At 44.2% G+C, this 26,784-nt stretch overlaps 1 protein-coding gene across 1 annotated transcript in view; it reads left to right on the top strand.

Annotated features, from left to right (window-relative positions):
- Nucleotides 1-20,055: 20,055 nt before the first annotated feature.
- LOC126184372 (uncharacterized) overlaps nt 20,056-26,784 on the top strand; it is a gene marked incomplete at its 5' end in the record, with an annotated part of 143,109 nt that continues 136,380 nt past the window's right edge. The window contains one exon of the mRNA XM_049926757.1: nt 20,056-20,367. Within this exon, the coding sequence (XP_049782714.1) occupies nt 20,056-20,367 (312 nt within the window). The remainder of the gene's footprint in view (nt 20,368-26,784) is intronic.

Genomic DNA, 26,784 nt, shown 5'->3' with positions numbered 1-26,784 from the left:
TGCCACATATTTATACCACGCTATATACGAGTGAACAACAGACTTTAACTTCAGTCCACTTAAATCCTACACTTAACTACGAAACATTTTATCACGCCTGCCCATGCAAAGTCCTACCACCTAACTAATCTCTGCTTTGTCCATTCAAACACAACGTTCTCTAAGAACCATGCGCATTTTCCAATGGTAGCTGCAGCCACCTTGCGGAAGTGCTAACTCAACGCTCCTACTGATCGAGTGAAAGACATGCTTCCAGATATCAAGATCTGGGTACAGGGTACAACTTTTCAGAGTGTCTGCGGTAGAAGAACATGCGAAAGAATTTCAGTACCGAAACTTTTCTAAATGTGACAGACAACTTTCAAGAGGAATTCTTGAATAGAAATAATTAGTCATTCTTCTAGAAGAAAAACCTGTAAATCGTCAGCACGCATCCATATAAATGAGTTTTTATATTTTTTAGATTATATAGTCGATACTGTTTATAGTGACATCGCTTTTGACGATGTATTGACTATAACAGCGAAATCTAACTGTCTAAATCCTACATAAATGCTATATCTGAAAAGTCGCTCAGTACGACATCGCTTATTGCAACAAATCGTACATCACGACGTACTTTTTATTACATTTTTGATAAAGATATCGGCTGCAACGGCCAATGTTTATCTCTGTTTGTTACGTATTTGGAGATTACTAACAAAAAAATAACGCTTATTTTCAAACTCTTGTTTTCTGCAGATGGCTGGTTTCAACTCAGTCGTTAAAACCAATGCATCGCCAAATATAAAATGCGTACGCACATCTTAAATACAAAAAGTAAAGAAAGGTACCTGATTACCTTAAGTAGGACAGTATACTGTAGTATGCGTTACTGTATTGCATTTTAAAGTTAAATCAACTGCTTCAGAAACTAAACAAAGCCGTCTTTGCTGTGACTGTAGAAAACCAGGAAATTAAACTGCAATATGTGTTATTTTTTTTCAACGTATAGAAGTGGGATACTAGCGTATTCGTTACGACGTTTTGAGGTTATATAAGCTAGATATTTCCAGTGTGTCAGGTAAAGTACATCACATTTGTACAAAATTTTAAAGAGAAATGTTCGAGAAAGTGTAGGCGTTCGTATAATTTATTATCTTTTCATTTTGCTACTGTTGATTAACTTTTGTAATACAGCAACTGTAACGAAGTTGTGTCATTAATGTCTATTATACTATACAACACTTACAGTAAGTTTTAAACATTCTCAACGTTTTATCTCATTCATTGTCCAAGACCGTGTTCGACGTTATTGATCAATTTACGTTGTTGCTACTTCTTTCTTCAATTGTTAAAGGTTTTTACATTTTGCTGGCATTTGATTGCAGCACGAACTGCATGAACATAAGAGAAATTCTTCTTCAGTCCCTCTCCATCAATACTGTACTGTAAATACTGTAGGTGTACTGTATTTCTGTTATTTTTCTAAGTGTTATCCGTATGGTAGCCTAAAATCCACAGCTACAAATTTTTATCAAAAGTAGGACGCAGTGGCCGAGGGGTTCTAGGCGCTCCAGACCGGAGCCGCGCGACTACTACGGTTGCAGGTTCGAATCCTGCCTCGGGCATAGATGTGTGTGATGTCCTTAGGTTAGTTAGGTTTAAGTAGTTCTAAGTTCTAGGGACTGATGATCTCAGATGTTAAGTCCCATAGTGCTCAGAGCCATTTGAACCATTTTTTTTATCAAAAAACAAAGCAAAGACCCGGTTTGTGCGACTGTCAGCTATAACGACAGTAAACTGTCAGTCCCTTCGACATCGTCACAACCGGTTTCGACTGTATATATGTGTAATATGTTTGTTATGTTGACACGTTCCATCATAACGTTTGTCGTGAATATGGTCTATGGAACAAATAACTAACTAGAATGAAATTTGCACTCTACAGCGGAGTGTGCGCTGATATGAAACTTCCTGGCAGATCAAAACTGTGTGCCGGACCGAGACTCGAACTCGGGACCTTTGCCTTTCGCGGGCAAGTGCTCTACGACTGAGCTACCCAAGCACTACTCACGCCCCGTCCTCAGAGCTTTAATTCCGCCAGTGCCTCGTCTCCTACCTTCCAAACTTCATAGAAGCTCTCCTGCGAACCTCGCACTTGCCCGCCGAAGGCAATAGTCTCGAGTTCAAGTCTCGGTCCGGCACACAGTTTCGATCTGCCAGGAAGTTTCAAATAACTAACTGTTCGCATGCACACTAAGGCGCCTGACGAGCTGTGGGCAGGTGGCGAGATGAAGCCGGAGCGGCGTTTCTTGTTGAGGCACGGCTGGGTGCGGCGTGGTTGCGGCTGCGGCTGCGGCTGCGGGCGCGGCTTCCTGCCGTTTCTAGAGCGCGCCGCTGCCGCTGCGGTCGCTGCCGCGCCCATTCAATACGACCGCCACCGGATACGGACTCGTCTCCAAGGGGTCTCAGCTACACGACGCGCAGTCCTGCCGCACTGACAACGCCTCTAGAGCACATTTTGTTCCATAAAAAACGGTACCCTTATTCGAACCTAATGTCCTCGTGAAGTTGTCCAGTCACACTGATGTGACCATGTGTCAAAAGCCTGAATAGCCACCTTTTGCAGTGCGGACCGCTGCGAGGCGTGCCGAACAAGAGTCAGTGAGGTTATGGAAAGTACCGACAGGGATGTGGAGCTATGCCGACTTCGGTGTCGTGGCCAGGTTGAGGATCCACGGAGGGTAAAGCGCGATCGAGGTGGTGCCGCAGGTTCTCGATTGAGGAGTTTGGCTGCAAGGAGGAAACGATAAACTCATCCTGAAGCCCTCCGAACCACTCACGTACACTGTGTGACACGTTGCATTGTCCTGCTGGTAGATACCGTAGTGCTGAGGAAATACAAACGGCCTGTAGGGGTGAGCATTGTCCCTATGGACAGATGCATAATTGTGTTGAACCATTGTGCCTTCCAGAATGACGATATCACACAGAGAATGCCATGAAAATATTCCTCAGACCATAACGCTCCCTCTCTGGCCTAGACCCTTCCGACGATTATTGCAGGGTGTTCGCTTTCAGAATTTCACGCCGTACACTCCAGCGGACATAAAACGTCATGCATCTGAAAAGATCATCTGTCGCCACTCAGTGGACATCTATTTGCGGTATTGGGGCGCAAATTCCAGCCTTTGTCACCGATGAACAGCAGTCAGCATGGGTGCACGAACCAGGTGCCTGCTGCAGAGGCCCATACGCAACAACATTCGCTGAATGGTCGTTAAGGAGACATTGCTGTTAGTCCCTTGATTCATCTGGGCGGTCAGTTGTTTAATTGCTGCATGTCTATTCGCCAGTACACATCTCCGCAGCTGCCGTTTATCCCTGTCATGTATGGACCACGGTGCACCACAGCTGCCCTGGTGCCGCTTATGGATAGCGCCATTTTTCCATCCACGCTGTACTTTAACAACAGCAACTCGCGAACAGTGAACAGTTTACAAACTTAGACGTTTCAGAAATACTTCCCCCCTTGATCCGAAAGCCAGTGATAACGCCCTTTTGAACGTCAGAGAAATTGACCGTGTCCACGTTACGAGAACGACTGCGCTGTTTTCCGCATTCCCCGACACGTTTTATATACCCTCCACTGCTAGTGCTGCCACCTGCCGTTTGTGAGTGTTTATTGCACATTTGACGTCGAACACAAGTGATGGTCACATTAATCTGTCTGAATCATGTAGATATTAGTATCAGTGGCACTAAGAACCAGCTGAAATTTCTGAAAATGAACATGGCCTGAAGGCCCTATGTAGTCCCTGTCGGATTTTATGTTGCATTTGCGATTGAGTTGGCCAGTCTCTGATCTGTAATATAAGGGAGAGTGCTGTACCTTGGGATACTTTTCAGACTTTGACTTCTAGCCAACCCTCTAATCGAAATTTAATAAAGTTTAATATGTTTTCTTACTGCCTTTTTAAACGATGGCATTCACTTTTTATGTGCCGCAGTCTTTCTCTGAAATTACAAAAATTACTTTGGAAAAATAAGGGTTTTCCCAATGTTGGGGCACCACCAGTTAAGATGGGAAAATGTTAGTTTCAGTGCAATATTCCTGAGGGCACAATTTGCAGCCAGGCATGGGCCTGTTGACATAAGTTACACTACCAGCGGTTGCGAAGTAGAATGGAGGCCACAGAGCCGTAGACCCACTGAAAAAAGTAAACGCAGCGGTCTGCGTGGCGCAAGTTACAGGCAGAAGGGGACCACTGGCACAAGCCAGGTGTTATGGGTACATGACTCGGAGCGGCGCGTTAGCAAGACAGAGGTGCAGAGGCGCGTATAAATAGGCGCCGGTTCACTAACAAGGCATTCAAGTGTAACAGCTCTCCTGGATGGCGGGGCGTGTCACACCACCAGCTACACGTAGCAGCAGATGGGGCGCCAGCGTTCCAGTCTGTGGCAGGTCGCTGGTTCGACCCTCTGAGGCCAACGTGGGGTCCACAACCAGCCAGCAGCGGGCCATGCCACGACTCGCCACTGTGGGCACTCATGTTGGCTTCCAACACATGCCGGAGGCATCCCAAACCGAGGGCCGCAGATTCCGACACCGGATCGCGGGCACTTGTTGCCACGATCTTAGCCACGCCGGCGAGGAAGCACGCCGCGGGCCATCTTGCAGCTCCCAGGGGGCAGCGCTGAGGCGGCAGGGATGGAGACCGCTGACTTGACTGCCGGTGCATCCTGACGTCGTCACAACTCCGTGGCCATACAAGGCCGACACACAGCAGGGCGCTGTACGGGTCACTGAGGCAGCCATTCAACGCCAAGCCATTTCACAGACAGCGAAGTGGTGTCCACAGCATTGCGGGACCAGGTGACGCAGACCGAAAGGAATGGTGGCACTGTAGCTGTAAATAATAAATCACTTGGGAAACTTGGATGAGTTTTAATACGGCGCATCCTGACTGTTTCCATCCTCGAGCAACACTCCCCTGCATTTGGCAGTGACATCTACACAAATTTGAAAAAATGTTCCACGGTATAATACAATTATGTTCCTAGGAATAAACATCGTTTTCAAAATTAAAGGCATCGCAATCGAGAAAAATCTTGACAATACTGCACACAATGGAAAAAAAGCGCAACTTCCTCAAGGACAAGGCCATTTTATTGAAATGTGATGGGGTAGGTAGTTCACCATTATAGGAGGTTATGGCAACAAATTCATACCATGTGAAACACGCATGTCACATTAAAGAGTGCCTAAATAGTCGCATTAATAAACGGTATTCGCTCCTCGGGCGGCAACACAGACATGTATTCATGCATGCAGACGATCGTAGAGGTGTCGGACGGCCTTCTGTGATAGTGTCCTAAGCATCTTGTACCTTTTGTTGCAGGTCTGCAATTGTCCTTGCAGGCTTTGGAGAAGGAGTATGTTCCCGCTCCACCATGTCCCATACGTGTCCAATTGGCGAGAGGTCTGGTGATCTTGCTGGCCAGAGTAGATGTTACAAACGACGACAAGCATGTTGCATTGCAGCAGCCATATGTGGACGTGCACTGTCCTGCCGAAAAAGCGCATCTATTTCCTGTTGCGGCGGTCGGTGGAATGGGAATGGGTCTGAAAATGCTTCTGCTCGCTGGTTCTCGTCATCCAAGTCGGGGAAGATATCCTACCCTTTCTACCGCCAGACACGTACTCTCAACACCTGTTAAATTGCATAAATAAAATACTCTCGATGTTAACCAGGGTACAGTCTAGGAGGCTGAAGTCAGATGACAAATCGAATGCATGTGTTAAGTTCCTTAAAATTCACAAGCCTTTATTCATAACTGAATACAGTTCACCGGTGGTATCTTCCAAAGAGTTGCGTGCCGCTTTAATTATTGCTCGAGCCCCCCAACAGCGATAGTGAACACGCTATAAATTTTAATAAAAGTGGTTGAATGCTGAAGAACATCGATAGATATTTAACAAATCGACCAGTTCGCTAAAACGTGGCCTAATCCCGATGATCTAAAGTTCACTTGACACTAGCGCGAATTCCTAAGTATCGGAACCCCACAAGATATTCAGAGTCCTGACTGGTTTAAACACAGTGAAAGTCCAGTGGCACTGGTTCAGAATCAGTCACCTAAACGTGATGAAAATAATTAGATTCCAACCTCACCGTATAAGAAACTAAGTCCCACTGGTGTTCCAAAACACAGTTGTAAATGCTCAAAAATAAACAGAGTCCCACAGTAGCGCTTCAGCGGCTAAGTGTGGCGGCACTCGAATGGAAACAAGAGTCCCACAGCTACGATTTTGCAGCAAAGACCCATTTGCTTGCAAAAACAATCACCAAAGGACACAGCGTGTGAAAAACGCAAGTCCCTACTGTGTTCCACACCGAATTATACAAGGATGTCAGTCGTTGCGTTTCGACGAGACGTTTAAAATGAGCACCCGCTCTACTCTGTACCTGCACTGTTTCCAAAAGTTATAAATTATTTAGTAAACTGCACGTGCTGCAGATTTGTTTATTTAATATCTTTCGATGTAAAATTCGTATAAACCGTAGCACCATTTCAACTGATTCGTTCCAAACTCCTCTTTCATTTGCCCTGTCGTACTTTGTCGTACTAATTTGCGTTTACGTGTAATCAATGCAAACGTGGATAAAGCAGTGTCCTGAAGCCGTGCGCTGGAACGGAGTAAACCCACGTGACGTCACATAACCGTTAGCCGCTTGGAACTGACAGGTCCAGGTGGAGCGATCTGCTGCTGACCGCTCGGTCGCCGCCGTCCTCCTCCGCCGGCCTCACCGGCCGCAGTACGCATGCGCTATGCGCAACCCGCGATGAAACTTCTCTCTCCAAATGGCAACAAATAGCTGTCGTGTCACACTGTCGAAGAAATGGCAGTAGCAATGGGAATAACAACTTGTGCAGCGTAGCGGACACTGGTTACTTTACACAGGAGAAACACAAAATGTGACCACGAGTTGTAACTGATGGTCCCCAACCCCATGAGGCGTGTGTTTCGTGGGCGAATGCTCTCTGGTATAGGCCGCTCGCTAAGTCTACGCCATACACGTGTTCGCACATCATTCGCAAACAGACGGAACGTGCTCTCATCATCGAAGACAGCAGAGCGCCATTCCATTTTCTAATCAACTCTTTCATTGGTGGTCTCGTGTTGTCAATGGTAGACTGGCCAGAGGCACATTGGATCTTAGTCTTGCTGCAAGCAGACATTTCCTAATGGTCCTTGGTGACACATCAAATAGCTCCCTTGGATGATGTTCGATCGGCAACAGCTGTTCTCACAATGCGTCGATCTTGATGTGCGTCTGTATTATGTAGACGTCTTGAACCAGGTCTACTGGTGTGCGACTGTTCCACAGAGCATTGCTGAAAGCAGCGACACACTAGCAATACATTGTGTCCAACACTTGCAGCTATCCGTTGACATGTCCATGCAGCTTACCACTGGCCAACAACGCGACTTTTGTTCAAACGGCTGAAGTTAATCTACAGGATTAAGTACTCGTCAGCAGGGCATATTTGTATCCTAGAGTGAATGCTGCACACACTGTCCATCTCTCAACTCAGCACAGTTGAGTCAAAACGAAGGACGCACAGACAGGCCACCAGAGCGCTGCCTGATCGCCAATGACCTGACATATAAATCACTAACACTACAGCCCCTCAGTATGCATGTATTATACCTTGGTAGCCCCAAACACAGTCCTTGAGGGTATTGCAATTTTTTCCGCCATTATTACATTATTGCTCTTCTACACACCAATAATCAGTAAGTGAAATCAAATTAAGCACAAGTATTATCAAAAACCAGTTACAAATTAAATACGTTCTGAAATAAAAGCTATTGGAAACTAAAACCAATTTCCATTTTTGAGACAGGTAAAATTATTAACGCACTAAAGCAATTCAGTTCATTTGCGAGCATCATATGTTCCATGGCAAAAGACCTTCTTCTGTTGCAAGATACAAGACGGTTCATGTATGGCTTAACTGTTCATTCGGTACCTATATAAAATTTCTGAAAACATACAGAATTTTACACACCATAAATTTCTGTGCCATATTATCCTGCACTTAAATGTGTAGAACGCAAAATATTTACAAATGCGGCACAAATCACAACCTCATGTCTAACAACAACAAAAGCTACAGAAAATGACGGAAATTGCTTATGGCGGTCTCTAGTGCGGATTCTTTCATGTAATTTGAAACTATGCCACTAGACTGACGTGCCAATTAAAAAACATCATGCCTTAGTAAGTACACTACCCTCTAGGTGCAACACTCTCCGGTGCTGTAGGTGCCTCGAACAAACAAATGCCCAGTGTCTGGAAGAAAGCGCATGTTGGACCTAAGAAGGGTATCAAACGTGACCCACACAACTACCGTCCAGGATTATTGACATCCATCCGTTTAGGAACTTAGAACACGTTATGTGCTGAAACAGAAACGGATTTCGCGAACAGAACGACCTTCTCCATGGCAACCAGCACAGATTACGTAATCTCATGCGAAATCCAACTCGTGCTCTTGTTACATGTCATCCTGAAAACCATAAATCAAGGAAAACGGGTGGATGCAGTATTTATTGACTTCTGAAGAACTTTTGGCTGAGTACTACGACAATGTTTATTAAACAGAATACGATCAAATGGGGTATCAAACGAAACGGGTGATTGTATTAAGGATTTCTTCGTAGGGAAAACACAGGACATTATCGTTGATGGAAAGTCGTCAACAGGTGTAGTGGTAACTACACAAGTGCTCCAGGGAAGTACATTGTAACCGTTACCCTCGTGTCGTATATTAATGACCTGAGCACACCTGCGAGAGTCTGGGGCGACCTACACGGCGCGAGTCCGGCCGGTGTGAGCTGCCGCGGACCTCCTAACCTCAGACTTTTTGCAGCTGATGGAGTTATCTATAATGAAATACTATACGATAAAAACTTAATAATGTCAGGTCAGGCCTTGATAAGATTTCAAAGTGATTCAAAGATTGTCCACTTGCTTGAAATCTTCAGAAGTGTAAAATTGTCCGCTTCACAAAACGCAAACACCGTGGCGTCTTGTAACTGTAATAGCAATGAGACACCTTTAGAATCAACGAGCTCATACAAATACCTGGGAATAACGATTTATGAGGATATGAAATCGAATGATTCCATCGTAGGTGAAGTAGAAGGCAGAGTTCTGTTAATTAGTAAGGTAATGAGAAGATGCAGTCAGCCTACAAAGAAGATTGCTTACAAAACACTCGTGCGAAAAATCCCAAAATATTGCTCAAGAGTGTGAGACCCGTACCAGGTAGAACTAACAAGGGATACCGGACGTACAGTATAGAAAATGAGGGTATAACGAGTCACAAATTTGTTGGAACCACGGGAAAGCATCATGGAAATGCTGAATTTCCTGAACTGGTAGACTCTTGAAGATAGACGTCAATTATCCTGCAAACCCTATTTAGAAAGTTTCAAGAACCAGCATTAAGTTAGGAATCTAGGCGTATACTATAGCACCCTGTTACAAAAAGGTACGGAAAAACTTTCAGGAAACATTCCTCACACACAAAGAAAGAAAACATGTTATGTAGACATGTGTCCGGAAACGCTTACTTTCCATGTTAGAGCTCATTTTATTACTTCTCTTCAAATCACATTAATCATGGAATGGAAACACACAGCAACAGAACGTACCAGCGTGCCTTCAAACACTTTGTTACAGGAAATGTTCAAAATGACCTCCGTTAGCGAGGATACATGCGTCCACCCTCCGTCGCATGGAATCCCTGATGCGCTGATGCAGCCCTGGAGAATGGCGTATCGTATCACAGCCGCCCACAATACGAGCACGAAGAGTCTCTACATTTGGTACCGGGGTTGCGTAGACAAGAGCGTGGAGGCCATGGAATTGGTCCGCGTCTACCAATCCATCAGTCACCGAATCTGTTGTTGAGAAGCGTACGAACACTTCGTCTGAAATGTGCAGGAGCTCCATCGTGCATGAACCACATGTTGTATCGTACATCTACATCTACATTTATACTCCGCAAGCCACCCAACGGTGTGTGGCGGAGGGCACTTGACGTGCCACTGTCATTACCTCCATTTCCTGTTCCAGTCGCGTATGGTTCGCGGGAAGAACGACTGTCTGAAAGCCTCCGTGTGCGCTCTAATCTCTCTAATTTTACATTCGTGATCTGCTCGGGAGGTATAAGTAGGGGGAAGCAATATATTCGATACCTCATCCAGAAATGCACCCTCTCGAAACCTGGCGAGCAAGCTACACCGCGATGCAGAGCGCCTCTCTTGCAGAGTCTGCCACTTGAGTTTGTTAAACATCTCCGTAACGCTATCACGGTTACCAAATAACCCTGTGACGAAACGCGCCGCTCTTCTTTGGATCTTCTCTATCTCCTCCGTCAACCCGATCTGGTACGGATCCCACACATGTTCTAGCAGCACAGGAAGAGTATCCCGTATGAAATCATGATAACGTGCTCCATTGAGCGTAGGTGGAAGAACATGGGGCCCAATCATGACATCACCAACAATGCCTGTCCAAACGTTCACAGAAAATCTGTGTTGATGACGTGATTGCACAATTGCGTGCGGATTCTCGTCAGCCTACACATGTTGATTGTGAAAATTTACAAATTGATCACGTTGAAATGAAGCCTCATCCGTAAAGAGAACATTTGCACTGAAATGAGGATTGACACATTGTTGGATGAACCATTTGCAGAAGTGTTCCCGTGGAGGCCAATCAGCTGCTGATAGTGCCTGCACGCGCTGTACATGGTACGGAAACAACTGGTTCTCCCGTAGCACTCTCCATACAGTGACGTGGTCAACATTACCTTGTACAGCAGTAATTTCTCTGACGCTGACATTAGGGTTATCGTCAACTGCACGAAGAATTGCCTCGTCCATTGCAGGTGTCCTCGACGTTCTAGGTCTTCCCCAGTCGCGAGTCATAGGCTGGAATGTTCCGTACTCCCTAAGACGCCGATCAATTGCTTCGAACGTCTTCCAGTCGGGACACCTTAGTTCTGGAAATCTGTATCGATACAAACGTACCGTGCCACGGCTATTGCCCCGTGCTAATCCATACATCTAATGGGCACCTGCCAACTCCGCATTTGTGAACATTGCACTGACTGCAAAACCACGTTCGTGATGAACACTAGCCTGTTGATGCTACGTAATGATGTGCTTGATGCTAGTAGTGTAGAGCAATGAGTCGCATGTCAACACAAGCACCGAAGTCAAAATGACCTTCCTTCAATTGGGCCAACTGGCGGTGAATAGAGGAAGTACAGTATATACTGGCGAAACTAAAATGAGCTCTAACATGGAAATTAAAGTTTGGCGTTACCTTTTTGTAACACCCTGTTTATACTGAAGAACCAAAGAAACTGTTTTGTGGTATATATATATATATATATATATATGAACAAAAACACAACATGTAGAACATCGTCCACGGCACATATACAGTAAGCTGAATCTAAAATATTACTTCGCCATAGAAAAGCCAACCAACGTAACTGTTTATAAACTGTATATACATTGTCCCAAAATGTGAACTAAATAGTAAAAATACGTACATATTCCAGGACACTGAAGATGACTTGCATAGAATAAAGGCGAAACGCCTGAGGCACGAAAATAGTGTTCCATTCAGTTGTAATAAGACGGCCCAAAAGTAAAAATCATCAACATACCGTAAAAATAGACATTATCTACTTCTACATTATATACTTTGTATTTCCTACAAGGCAATACTGTTCAGTTTGGCACCTTGACAGATAAGTTAAAGGAGTCGGTAGAAGGTCCAAAATGCCGAAAAATACGCGAGCATTAGCTTTATTCTTCTGAATAATCCACATTATAATGTAAAATTTAACTCTTCTGCTCCGGTTGTTTTCTTGCCTACACGAAAAACATCGGCGCTGCTGTAGAAACAAATCAGTTAATCCCAAATATGACAAAGAAAAATAGACAGAAAGATACTGTTAGGCGTCCCAAACATAGCGCCTGAAAAACATGAAAGTAATCTAAAGTAACTGCCATATAGTGTGTTGAAAAATCCATAAAAACATTGCTGGTCGGGGCATCTTGCCAGTTCTGATTCTCAGAAGAGGACAGTAACGGCTAGGAACTGGTATCCGATGAGGACTGGGCGATCGTTAATTAGATTATCAGGAACACTTGGGAAAGACGTGCGATTGTTCTTGATGAGTATTACGAAGCTTTAAGGATGGCTTTCAAAACAGAATTGCATACGGCGATGAATTCGACATGATAATATACGAAACTTTCAAACTATCGACCAAAACGCTTAAGGGAAGATTTTGTTAAGCTGTTTCAGCTTCTGGCAGGGAGAGAAAAACAGACATATCTCAAATAGCAATACACCGTAACGACTTGTGGATCTGTGTGTAACAGTTTTAACGTGCTGTCAGCGCAGCTTCAACTCTTCATTTCAGCTCTTACAGCAGTTTCATAACAGGCCATGTATGTAACGATGGGCGCAAAACACATTAAAAAATCGGTTCAAAATGTAATGAAGGCTTTGGCGGTGTGAATGAACGAAGGAAGACAGCATTTACGTATTCATGCACGAAATAAACTGAGTAATTATAGCTCCGTATTTGTCCAATTCAATTCAGTAGATCAATGAGTGGCTGCAGCCAACAATAGAGAGGGTAGTGGGCCACGATGACAACACTTAAAAACAACTCGTTAAGAATAGGACGCTGAATCTGCAAGCACAGAAATAACTGAGAGCAGCAGTGGAAATTACTAGAATATTAACGTCTGTTCTCCGGCAGCTAATAAGCATCCGGCGATTTGAATGTTGATCGCGCATTCATAAGGAGAGAGTTACTCAAACAATAGTCGTTGCTACCAGAATTTAACATGGCCACAGGCACCAGAAACATGACGCATTGATTTATGGAGGAGCAACGTAAATACGAAGTTTTTGATGAGAGAGCGATCTGTGATCCCATCGGACTTAATCTGCCAGGCTCTTTCTTTAATAATCATAGTGCTAACTTAATTAGTTTGTTTACTACTTTCCTGGACATTCTAATTGCCATAAAGAATTATTTTACAAATTCCATTATGAATAACATTTTAAGTCATTTGAACTTATTAATTGTACCGTCATATTCCCTTAAAGAAACTATTCCGACTCTGTTTCCCATTTCTATACCTGGAAAAAATCTTTACAGTTATTTTTTGAGATCATAAAAACTATATTTGCTCAAGAAAAAGCTCTGACAAATATAAACAGCATTCCTAATACTCCTAACTTTACATCCATGGTTCAAGATGCCAAAACAGGGATTTCAGGAAGGAGATTACGCAAACTCGAAAATATTTCGCATGGGTACTACTCGTGACTTGGGGACGTCCCTTCCCTTAGACTGTAATGATTTGTGTCAGGATGGACTTATGATTTGTGTAACAAGTGTCGAATCCCACTTACCCATGCGAACCCAACAATACCGGAATAATCACCAGAAAAATGAACAAGGTGGTATCCTCAGTCACTTCCTTGATTCATACGTACGCTTCTGTGGCAACTGAGTCATCATTCAGTCGCTTATTTCTGTTGTGTACACTCCGAGCTCAATTTTGGTTTCTTCTGACTTTCCGCAGGTGGCCTCGGTCTAGCAGGAAAACATTGTCATTTTCAGGTTCCTAATTTTGGTACGCCATAACATTTCTCGTATTACAGCATCATTAATCATTGGAATATGATCTCTAACGTCATTTAGTCAAGTGGGACTGAGAACATGCGTTATCTTTACCTATTACCAGTTGAATCAAACCTCATACAAAATCCAGTTGTTGGGCTGCGGCCGTGCAGGGACGTGGGATGCACAGTATAGCGCTCTGCTGACCATTAAGACCGACTTTCCAAATAAAAACCACTACTCCTTCAAGAAGTTCCTTAGCTGTCCCGCGGGGGTTAACTGACACCAATCTAGTCTTCCCAGCGAGAAACAAGTCTGGGGAATAAATACAATTATTTCATTTAGCAGTCAGACAAACAGACCGCTCAGTTACGGAGGCGTGTTTGTATACTTCCTCGACCTCATATTTATGTCAGTAATAAACACCAGTAGCAAATTATCTTGACACACTGTAATTTAACTGCGATTGTTCTACAAGAGACTCTCAAACAGAATCCTTAACAGGACAATGAATATTCGAAATATGGGAAAGAAAGACAGAGAAGAGGGGAGGGAGGCGCTTCATTAACGAATATACATTTCAATGAAACAGAAATTTCTTATGCATTCCATGAATAACGAAACCACAAAACACATCGAAGTCATTCGGAGAACTAAATTGCAGTATGTTCAATAATGTTTGTTTCTGTAATATGTGTACTCTGAAACTGTCATCACTTCCATCGCAGACGACCTCTGACAAGAGAAGATACACTGAAGAGTGACACCAGAAAACACTGTAGTGAAGGAAGAGGTTGTCAAAGACAGGTTAGTTAGGTTTAAGTAGTTCTAAGTTCTAGGGGACTGATGACCATAGATGTTAAGTCCCATAGTGCTCAGAGCCATTTGAACCATTTGAACACATATACACACATACACACACAGACACAAACACACCTTTTGCACATCTAAATTGTTTTATAGTGCTTGTCAATGATCACAATTTTATTTCTACAATGTTATTTCGGCTATGCAACAGCCGTCTTCAGAATCTACAATAACAGTAAAAGAAACTACTTTATTAGCTACTACAGTAAGAGATTAAAACAAATGATAGAAGGTATAACAAAAGCACAATATACCTCTCATTCTGCTGCAGTGCAAAAAGTCGCTAGACGCAAAAATAACACGAATCAAAACTGCTATGCGTGATCATCGGGCCTCAGTTCGAAGCGGGACTCATCACTGAAGACAACTGTACTCCAGTCAATGAGATTCCAGGCAGAAGACGTGTCTGGAGACGCCCCAGACAACAATGGGATACCAACCTGACTGCCGCCCGCCATATGGCCCGATGATCGTGAGTGATGATCTGGGGTGGCCATTTGTTTTCACAGCAAGACCCCTTCAGTTGTCAGCCGCAGCGCCCTTTCAGCACAGCGGTACGTCGATGATCTTTTACTCCCCGTTCTGTTGCCCTTGACGGCAAGCCGTCCGGGGCTTACATTTCAGAAACATAATGCCCATTCGCACATGGCAAGAGTTTCTATTGCCAAACCTTACCGTGGTCAGCAAGATCGCCGGATCTCTCCCCAATTGAGAATGTTTGGATTATTATGGTCAGGGCCGTCCAAACAGTTCGGGATTTCGAGGATCAAACAAGCCTATTGGACAGAATTTCGCACGATATCCCTCAGGTGGACATTCAACAACTCTATCAATCAATGCCAAGTCGAATAACTGCGTGCATAAAGACCAGAAGTGGACCAACACGTTACTGGCTTGCTGAATTTGTAAAGCTCTTTCTCCTGAATAAATCATCCAATTTTTTCTGAAATTGTAATCATTTGTTTGTCTGTACGTTTATATCACATCCACGGATTTCCGTCCCATTCGGGTTACTCCTTCGTGGTGCGTCGGTTTTTTCCCCCTTAGAAAGTACTTTCTGTTGGCTACAGTTCTTGTTATGCAGTTCAAGGTAGCGCACATTCCTGTAGGAAGCAGCACGCAACCCCATGTGCCGTGTTTCCACAAAGCTCTGTATATGATGGAGGCACTGTTGATTTCTGCAAGTATTCGACCGTGCACGATAAAACTTCTCATTAGGAATTCAAATGTCAGGAAATAAGTTCTTCAAAGATTTAGAAATAAAAGTTTTGGTTGAAGACATTTTGCTCCTTACGAACACGATCAGGATACTATTTCTTACTACCAAAAATTTATCATTCCTCCAAAATGTTGAGGTGTCTACTTTTGGGCGTGGTGTGCAAAATCTTCAAGTTATTTGCTATGTCCGTTATGCTGTGTTTCCTATTCTTTCAGTGATCAGAAAAAGCTGTCTTATGTAAGAACCGTCTACCCATAGTATGTGTGTGTTCCCATAAATATTGTTTCAAAGGTACGTCCCGTATGTCCAATATAAAATGAATTGCAACAGTGAAATGTAATTTTATAAACTACTAGTGTGAAAATTCAATGTGATTCGCAAATGGAGCGTGGGAAAAGCGACTGTCTGCATGCTTCCGTATGAGCTCTAATATCTCTTATCCTTTCTTCGCGGTACTTATGTGAAATGCTCGTTGGAGGCAGTAGATTAGTAGCAAATACTGATTGTCCAAATTTTCTCAATAGTGTTTCGTGAAATGAACGTGGTCTTCCCTCCGGGGATTCCCACTTGAGACACAAAGGAGTTACAGACAGTGACTCGAGCAGGAATTGATTGAAATCAGTGGGGAAAGCTGAAAACTTGTGCCAGACAGGAATTCGAACCCGGGTCTCGTGCTTACTAGGCAGATGCTCTGACCACGGAGTCATCCGGACACAGATGTCGTTGCAACTGCACGGACTAACCTAGCACGCCTGCCGTCAGACCCAGATTCTCAACTTATCCACACACTACTAATGTAGTACCCCTTGCTCATTATCCTGATTACTCGCGGCATTTTGCCGACTCTCGTAAGTGTTCGAGCCAGGTGTCCATCTGCATTGAAGAGATCATTGGCCGTCTCGCCTTAATTATGTACATATATATGGTGTCTGTTATTTCGGACATTTCCGAAAGAACAGACACCATTTTGATCCAACAGCTATTATAAATTAAAACACACAAGGAATTACAGACATTGACAGCGAGCGGGCGTTGACTGACATCAGTGCTGAAAATTGAAGTTCTGTGCAGGACCGGAATGAATCTTGGTCCGGCAGTACATTTCATATCGCTATGCAACGTTACGCTTAGATCTTTAATCGACGTAACTGTGTCAAAAAACATACCACCAGTATTGTATTCAAACGTTACAGGGTTGTTTCTCCTACTTATTTGCATTAAAACACATTCATCTACATCTACATGGATACTCTGAAAATCATACTTCAGTGCCTGGGAGAGGTTTCATCGAACCACCTTCACAATAATTATTTATTATTTCAATCTCGAACAGCGTGCGGAAAAATCGAACACCTACATCTTTGAAACTTCCTGACAGATTAAAACTGTGTGCCGGACCGAGACTCGAACTCGGGACATTTGCCTTTGGCAGGCAAGTGCTCTACCTGAACCTACATCTTTCTTTGCGAGCTCTGATTTCCCTTATTTTATTATGATGATTGTTTCTCCCTATGTAGATCGGTGTCAGCAAAATATTTTCACATTCGGCGGAGAAAGATGGTGATTGAAATTTCGTGAGAAGATTCTGCCGCAACGAAAAAAGCCTTTGTTTTAAAGATGTTCGCCCCAAATTCTTTATTATGGCAGTGACACTCTCTCCCTGTTTCGTGATAATACAAAACGTACTGCTTGTCTTTGAACTTTCGCTATCTACTCCGTTAATCCTAACTGGTAAAGGATCCCAGACCGAGCAGGAGTACTCCAAAAGCGGACCGACAAGCGTAGTGTGGGCAGTCTCTTTAGTTGATATGTTACATTTTTTATGTGTATTATCAACAAAATGCAGTCTTTGGTTGCCTTCCCCACAACATTTTCTATGTTTTCTTTCCAATTTAAGTTGTTCGCAATTGTAATTCTTAGATATTCATTTCAATTTACGGGCTTCAGATTTGACTGATTTATCGTGTAACCGAAGTTTAAAGGTTTCCTTCTAGCACTCATGTGAATGACCTCACACTTTTCATTATTTAGGGTCAACTGCCAATTTTCACATCATACAGATATCTGTTCTAAAGCGTTTTGCAATTTGATTTGATCTTCTGATGACTTTACTAGACGATAAACGACAGCATCATCTTCAAACAACCTAACACGTCTGCTCAGGTTGTCTCCTAAATCCTTTATGTATATAAGGAACAGCAGAGGGCCCATAACACTATCTTGGGGAAGCCAGAAATCACTTCCGTTTTACTTGATGACTTTCCGTCAATTGCTACGAACTGCGACCTCTCTGACAGGAAATCACGAATCCAGGCACATAACTGAGTCGATATTCCATAAGCACGAAGTTTCACTACAAGCCACTTGTGCGGTACAGTGTCAAGAGCCTTCCGGAAATCTAGAAATACGGAATCAAATTGAAATCCCTTGTCAATAGCGCTCAGCACTTCGTGTGTGTAAACTGTTAGTTGTGTTTCACAAGAACGATGTTTTCTAAATCCGTGTTGACTGTGTGTTAATAGACCTGACAACGACTCACATATCTGGGAATCAATTCCATATGCTCGGACCTTCGTTAATAGACTGAAGTGGTGCACTGTGTCTAGGAAAATGGAGTCTGCCTGTTGCCCTTCATCCATGGTTCGCAGAATGATGGCGAGTTACCTACCCTGCAGGCCGTAGCATCTTGTTTTGTTACGCAGATGGCGGCCGGCGGTTGTCTTTTGAATGCGCGAATGACGTAGATCATTTACGGTTCACGAACAGTATACGCCGTACTCGATTTTCGAAGCCTCTCACTAGTTCTATATGTGCGTGAGTCAGACATTCGCTAACATGGCACCCACCACGAGGTCTTCTGTGATGGATACCTATGCTACGTGTTTACTGCTACGGAGCACCGAATAAGTGAGGCTGTCTGATTTCGCTGGGTACTATTTCAAAATTCGGTTCCAACAAGTAAGTAGAAGACGGTCACAGTAGGCACTATCACAAGGCAGACATTGTAGAGAAAGAGGAGACTGGAATTAAGGACATCCCAGGAGCAATGGTCAATACTCAGGGATATGACAGGAACGATTATTTGAAGCTAGAAAGTCTCTTAAACTGAGGATCTAGAATACATATCTTAAGAGCTATGGCCGACCGGGGTGGCCGAACGGTTCTAGGCGCTACATTCTGGAACCGCGTGACCGCTACAGTCGCAGGTTCGAGTCCTGCCTCGGGCATAGATGTGTGTGATGTCCTTACGTTACTTAGGTTTCAGTAGTTCTAGGTTCTAGAGGACTAATGACCTCAGAAGTTAAGTCCCATAGTGCTCAGAACCATTTTTTAAAGAGATATGAGCACTTCAGTATCTTCGGTACTGTGAAACAAATCTCTTCCACTGAAAGCTCCTTTCTTTCCATTTATGAGATGTGGTGAAATGGACCAAAACAAGAAAAAAGGTCTAGTAAACATGGCCTCTAAAGTGCATACCTTAAGAGCTACGAGCACTTGTTCATCTTTGCTACTGTAAAACTCACCTCTTCTAGTGGACAAGTGGTCATAGCTCTTAAGGTATGTATTTTAGAGCCCATGTTTACTGGACAATTTTTCTTGTTTTGGTCAATAATACCTCCTCCCAAAATATGCAAAACAAAGAGCTTGCAATAGAAGAGATTTGTTTCACAGAACCAGAGATGAAGTACTGTTCATAGCTGTTATGGTATGCATTTTAGCGTCCATGTTTATTAGAACTTTTTGCTTTGAATAATCCTTCCTGTCGTATTCCTGAATATCGACCGTTCCTTCTTGGACACCATGTATAGTCAACGAATGATTGAGGACTGCTAGTGTAAGTACTACCCTGAGGTGAAGAGATTGGCACAAGAGAAGCAGCCGGGGCAGGCCGCATCAAGCCATCCAGGAGACTGACGAAGGGCAGGTATTCGCTGCCAATATTTTTCGACTCACGGAGTTTCAAGAGAAACGGATTAGGGCCGTCCTCCAGAGATAGGGAAAGGGGGAGGCGGCTGAAGCGATTAGCGAGCGTGGGCGTCGGGCGTCGGGCGTGGGCGTCGGCCCGTCGCGGGCAGCGAGCAGCGCCATCTGCGCATCTGCACACAATGGGCGCGCGCCGCATAAAGGGGGGCGCGAGCGGCGCGGCCGCAGGAGCGACCATGTCAGCAGCGGGAGCGGACGGCGCGGACGGCCGGCACGACGACGGCGGCGCCGGAGCCGGCGGGGGCGGCGTGGGCGGCGGGCGCGCGGGCGCCGGCCGCGGCCGCCACCACCACTGGGCCGCCGACCTGGCCGCCTCCGACCGCGACGCCTCCGACTCCGAGCTGTCCGACTCGGAGCACTTCCTGGCCAAGGGCGCCTTCCTGCTCACCCCCAGCCACGAGCTCAGCATCGAAAAGGCCAGCAGCATCTGCGAGAAGATGAACTTCAAGGGCCTCTTCTCTCTCACCAAGACCGCCACCGGCATCCTCTTCAAATTCTCCGAGCCGGAGGATTACCAGGCTGTCTACAAGAAGGGCTTCCACAAGGTGACGGGCGCGCGCTTCTACAAGAAGGTAAGCAATTCCCCCGCTTTTCTCCATCTGCAATTATTCTTTTGATTTCGGTAGTTTTTGGAAGTTTCCACGTTTAAATGCAAATCTAGGGTGGTTCTACCAGAGCTTGCAGTTTGAAATTTTGATTGTTTCTTTACGATGAATTACAAGTTTAAAAAAAAAGAACGTATATGATAACTTTATCCTTGTAAGCATTGGACTCGTTAGGAACGGGCCTGTAGCGCAATAACGCAGGTGTGATTTCTGGAACGTGCTATGGTATTTTTGATGGAATCTTTGTTGCATTTGTCTTTGGTGATCCAAGGAAACCATTGGGATTCTAAATCAGTATGCAGATTATAATTTGCCCACCGCTAGCCCCGAATTCGAATCTAGTGTCTTAGCGACTGAGAATTTTTTCCCCTCGACCTTTTTGTTTTCTTCCTTTGACCCCTTTTCGTTGGTGTAACAGGTGTTCAAAAGTACAATTTCTGACATGGGTTTTCGCAACATAAATGACGGCATTAACGAGAGCGGAAAAAGTCGTTGAATTTCGTTTTATCTCAGCACAATGTCGAGCACAATTAGACATTATCATGAAAATTTGCAATCTTAAGTTATTGCTTTTCAAAACGAATTTCGTTATGTGCCTTCTGTTCCCAAATCAGGTTACCATGAACAAAACATTTTTCTTTCTTTTTACACAAGACATGCATGAATGTTTCATAAATGAAACATGATGCCGTATGATGATCATTTATGGCTTTAAGGCAAACTAAAGTATAACGATCGCTGTATCATAACTTTTTATAATCATTCTTATTGTTAACATTTAACTCCAAGGAACCGTATCTCGTTACTCCTTCATGATTTTTATTCTCAGCAATTATTAACAGATGACAAAAGAGCGTTAGAGGCCAATTCACACTCAGTTTTGTTTCACAAAACGTGGAACATTCAAATTGTAGTTTATTTCTCACTAACGATGCCTAACTATCTCAACTGAAATGAGTAAAATAAAAGCTCTGATATGAGCCATAATCAGTGTGTAACTTGCATTATTTTTTCTTACAATATGATGTTTAACCATAGTGGATGCACACAACTGTTTCCGCATTTTCAGTACATAGAATCATTATCATGATGCCAGTAATTATTTCTTCCAGCTCAGTAAATTTACGCCGTTGACGATCTGCTCAGTCGTTTGGTCTTTCTGCATGTTTGCCACTGTGTAATCAATTGCCCCAACCCAGTGAAACAGGCAAGGACTAGTTCAGTTACTGAAATAAGCACTACTGTCCAGACTTTGGAAGGGTCACCGAATAGCATTCGATAACACTTATTATTATTAATCGAATTAGAAGCATCAGTCTCCTGTGACGTTGCTTGCATTTTATCCACACTTATAACCAGGAACTAACTTGTTCCTTGAAATCTAACAAAACTGTGCCTGGGCGTAAGTCATGAAGCGGCTGGGTATATGTCGTGTGGGTGTAGATACTCGTAATTCTCAATTGGGGCTAGCCATAGGCAGAAAGTAAAAATTCTAATCCCATGTATTATTCCACTCAGTTAGGACTATTAGATTTTTGTAAATGCAGTGAGCACTCTAGCAGTAATATTCGTGTTCATGGCATGTCTCTGAGCAGCGCTGTAATGCGACCGCCTGTCTTTTGAAGAAACTGCTTCCATTTGAACCATACAAACATGTATCATGGATGTACGAATCAGGCTTTTGCGGTAATATCCATTAATAAAATATTCTCGGTGAAGCGGGCGCGGTGGTCACGCCACCAAAACCTTGCCATATATGGCGCGGGACTGGCACCAGTGACCTCACTGACGGCGGCGCTGCTATAATAAGTGCGGCAGCAGCATTCAGACAACAGTCAACCACTTGACAATGCCAGAGGAGCTCTCTGTTGAAAGCTAGTGGGCAGTTGACCACTTGAACCCGAGAATATTTTATTAATGTATCGTGGATCTACACCAGTGTTTTTCAACTCGTGGGTCGCGACCCCCTGGGGGGTCGCAAAGCGTTTGCTCAGGGGTCGCGATAGCAGGAGAAAGCAGTGTCAAGATAACTGTCGTCATAAAGTCAAATTTTTTTCGATTTTGATTCGCTTCCGCCGCTGCTACTTGTACCAGACATGGAGGGTTGCATAGATCTTTTAAGAAACTTGTCCATTTTATGCTCGCTCAGAGCGAAGCGCGAAGATAGTAATCACGTCCCCGTACTTGTTGGCGTTTTCGGACATCTAATTGTAGTGACCGAAAACGCGCGACTATGACCCGCTGACCCGTTCTCACCCCCACACCTCTACCATGGCAAAGAATATAATTATATCTCTGCCCGCAGAGCACTGCGATCTCTTTTCACATTGCACTTGATTTCTCGATCAGTATAGTATCAATATAAAGAAAATTAAATTCGTTGCCTTTGAAATCGCTGACATACTTTTATTATGGTTCTGGGGGTCACCAGAATATTGTTACTTGGAAAGGGCTCGCGTATTCAATAAGGTTGGAAAACACTGATCTACATGATTCAGTCTACCCTTATACGTTATATTTCATTTTTCCAGTCTCACGAACAGAGAATGAACGTTAAGTTTCCCTTAGATCTTCCTGATATCTCATTCCTATGGCAACAGTAATTTAAAGTGGGAAATCTGCGTTTGACTGTCTCCCAGACATCTGATGTTAACGTATCTCCACAGGAGCTCTTCTAACGTGATAGTAGTTAAGGCGCTACATTCGAATTCGAGAAAATCGAGTTTCAGATCCAAGCCAGCCATCCAGATTTAGTTATTCACTTGTTCCCTAAATCACTTAAATGGAACTCCATGGTATTTTCTTAAGTAAGGACACGGCAAATTTCCTTTTCTATCTGAGTCCAAACATGTGTTCCATCTGTAATGATCTAACGGACAACGAGGCGTTAACCCTTAATATTATTTACATTTCCTGTGGGAGCCCTTCTGTCCGCAGCTCGTGGTCGTGCGGTAGCGTTCTCGCTTCCCACGCCCGGGTTCCCGGGTTCGATTCCAGGCGGGGTCAGGGATTTTCTCTGCCTCGTGATGACTGGGTGTTGTGTGATGTCCTTAGGTTAGTTAGGTTTAAGTAGTTTTAAGTTCTAGGGGACTGATGACCATAGATGTTAAGTCCCATAGTGCTCAGAGCGATTTGGGAGCCCTTCTTTCCTACACTGGCTCACTCACTTTCCCCATACTGGTGCTACAGAAGTTCATAATCAGTATTTACACTACAAGTAAAGGCTATGTGATAACGTGAAGTTCCCACTCATCAGCTCTTTCAGCAGTGTTCTGCGTAAAATTCTAAACCCCACAATACTGTATCATGGATTAAGGACTTGTGTCGCTGTTGAAGGTGATCGGTCAATAGTATATAAGTTCTTGATTCGAAAAGAGTAGACTGCGTAATGGCCCTGTGGATACAGAGCCACTTCGTTCGTTTTATGTCGATAAAGGTAAAGTCTACGTTCTGGCCCAAGTTAAGTCAATCGGTGTTGAACGAGCGCCGTGTTACCTTCTACCAGTGGCGTCATCAGTTGCGGTGTGGAGTAACATGTGGTCAGCACACTGCTCTCTCGGCTGTTGTCAGGTTTCTAGACCCAGAAACCGCTGCTAATCGGTCGAGTAGTTCTTCAGTCGACTAAGTGCACCCTGTACCAGTCTTCTCACGAAGGTAAACTCACTGGTAGTACCTGGATCAGAACTCAGATCCGCCCGCATTGCAGTCAGCTGTGCTGACCACTCAGCTACGGATGCAGACTTTTATTTCCACAACCATCCACGTGAAAACTTCACAAAAACACTACATTGCACTAGCTAGTCATGCAAACAGCGTCGATAAACACTTGATACACTACGCTGAGTAGAGAAGAGGGACACTTCCTCAGTATTTCACTGTATCCTACTACCATTCGTTAAAACTGGTATCGTCTTGAAACTACTGAGTAAGCACACTCGATACACCTGCCTTGAAGACGTCAGCTCCAGACTTGGGTATGGGCATTCTAGGAAATTTGGAAGAATGTTTTAACCCCAGTTGTTGCGTCATACGAAGAAATCGAAACACTTATGGGACATACAGAGAGTAGAATCTAGCTATAACCAGCCCTCCATGCGAAAATCATCTTGTAACTGTTGGCAGTCTTGGATACAGTAAAGCTCATTAAGTAGCCATGCGTCTCTGTTCACTTGCTGAAGGGTTTCCACGTTGAGCTGCTGTACTTTGTCAGAAACTGCATGGGGCTCTCAAAACCTCATGTATCCTTTACACTGATTTCGTTCTGTCAGCGCGTATTATTTTATTTATATTATGTGGTATGAAGCAAACTTAGCTACAGTGACAGTGTGGATTCACTGGTGCATGTGAACTTTGTCCTTAATCTTTCATTTGAATTCTAAAGTTTGAAGTCTTAAGTACATTGTATCGTTTATTTGCTGTATCTTTTGTGGGAAGACAATCCTATGACTTTACCGTGTTGTGACACATCACTGTATGCAATCACTAGACGACTATACAAACATTATGTAGGTTATGCAGCTCATTCTCATTAAATACACTGATATAATGCTCAGCGTCACTGTGTGATATTTCATTGAAGAGCCAAAGAAATTGGTACACCTGCCTAATATCGTGTAGGGTCCCTGCGAGCACGCAGAAGTGCCACAACACGTCATGGCATGGACTCGACTAATGTCTGAAATAGTGCTGGAGGGAATTGATACCATGAATCCAGCAGGGCTATCCATAGATCCGTAAGAGTACGAAATGGTGGAGATCTCTTCTGAACAGCACGTTGTAAGGCATCCCAGATATACTCAACAACGTTCATGTCTGGGGATTTTGGTGGGCAGCGGAAGTGTTAAACTCAGAAGAGTGTTCCTGGAGCCACTCTATGGCAATTCTGGACGTGTGGGGTGTCGCATTGTCCTGCCGGAATTGTCCAAGTCCTTCGGACTGTACAATGGACATGAATGGATGCAAGTGATTAGACAGGATGCCTATGTACGTATCAACAATCAGAGTCGTATATAGACGTATCAGGAGTCCCATATCACTCCAACTTCACAAGCCCCACACCATTACAGCTTGAAAAGTCCCCTGCTGACATGCAGGGTCTATGGATTCATGGCGTTGTCTTCATACCCGTACACGTCCATTCCATCGATACAATTTGAAATGAGACTCGTCCGATCAGGCAACATGTTTCCAGTCGTAAACAGTCCAATGTCGGTGTTGGCGGGCCGAGGCGAGGCGTAAAGCTTTGTGTCGTGCAATCATCAAGGGTACACGAATGGGCCTCCGGCTCGGAAAGCCCATATCGATGACGTTTAGTTGAAGGGTTCGCAGGCTGACACTTGTTGATGGCCCAGCATTGAGATTTGCAGCAGTTTGCGGAAGGGATGCACTTCTGTCATGTTGAACGATTCTCTTCAGTCGTCGTTGGTACCGTCATTGCAGGATCTTTTTCCAGCCTTAGCGATGTCTGAGATTTGATGGTTTGCCGTATTCCTGATATTCACGGTACACTCGTGAAATGGTCGTGCGGGAAAATCCCCACTTCATCAGTACGTCGGAGCTGTCGTGGCACATCGCTCGTGCCCCAACTATGACACTACGTTCAAACTCACTTTAATTGTGATAACCAGCCATTGTAGCCGATCTAATAACTGCGCCAGGCACTTGTTGCTTTATTTAAGCGTTGCCGTATTTGAATACGCATGCCTATACCACTTTCCTTGGCGCTTCTGTGTATGTCGTTGCGTGGGTATACGGGATGCACAACGGGTCCACATGCAACGGTTCAGGCCATCCATCAAGTTTTTGGGAAAATCTTCTATTGCTTGATAAGCATCCATTGGAGGTCGTTAATCATCCATGGTGATGGTGATAGGGCTACATTCTTACGCCCTCTAAGTTCACATGCAAATCCAGGAAACGAACTGGTCACTCTAGACACGTGATGTTCACTTGTCTGAAACGCTCGTTCACTAGACCAGCTCTGGGTGGTCAGACATTATCAGCCATCGATTGTAAAACAACTGTGTAAAAGCAACGGAAAAGGGACGCATCCCTTCGCAGGCTGTCATACCTACAGACATCAACGTTTACAGCATCCTAGAAAAAACAGATGTAGTGATACTAACACGACCCACCTTTGACGAGAATACTAACGCCGCAATGGCGTTCTCTTTCCACAATATTGGCTGAGTTTAAGTGTGCGCCAGGGGTTCCTCGCATGAACATATGGGTTTAATTGCGACTTGTACGCGAACTTAGCACTACTTCAGTGCTTCTATGTGTACTTACGTTGGGCACGACACCACATTCGTCTAGCCAGGTGGGAATGCATCATTAGGTAGCCGAGCAAGCAGTGCAACCTATCAAAGCCGACGACACACGGTC

This window comes from Schistocerca cancellata, chromosome 4 (assembly GCF_023864275.1).
Source record: "Schistocerca cancellata isolate TAMUIC-IGC-003103 chromosome 4, iqSchCanc2.1, whole genome shotgun sequence".
In the NCBI taxonomy this organism is placed as follows: domain Eukaryota; kingdom Metazoa; phylum Arthropoda; class Insecta; order Orthoptera; family Acrididae; genus Schistocerca; species Schistocerca cancellata.
Note: the sequence above shows the minus strand (reverse complement) of the source record. Positions and strands in the feature narration are given on the sequence as shown.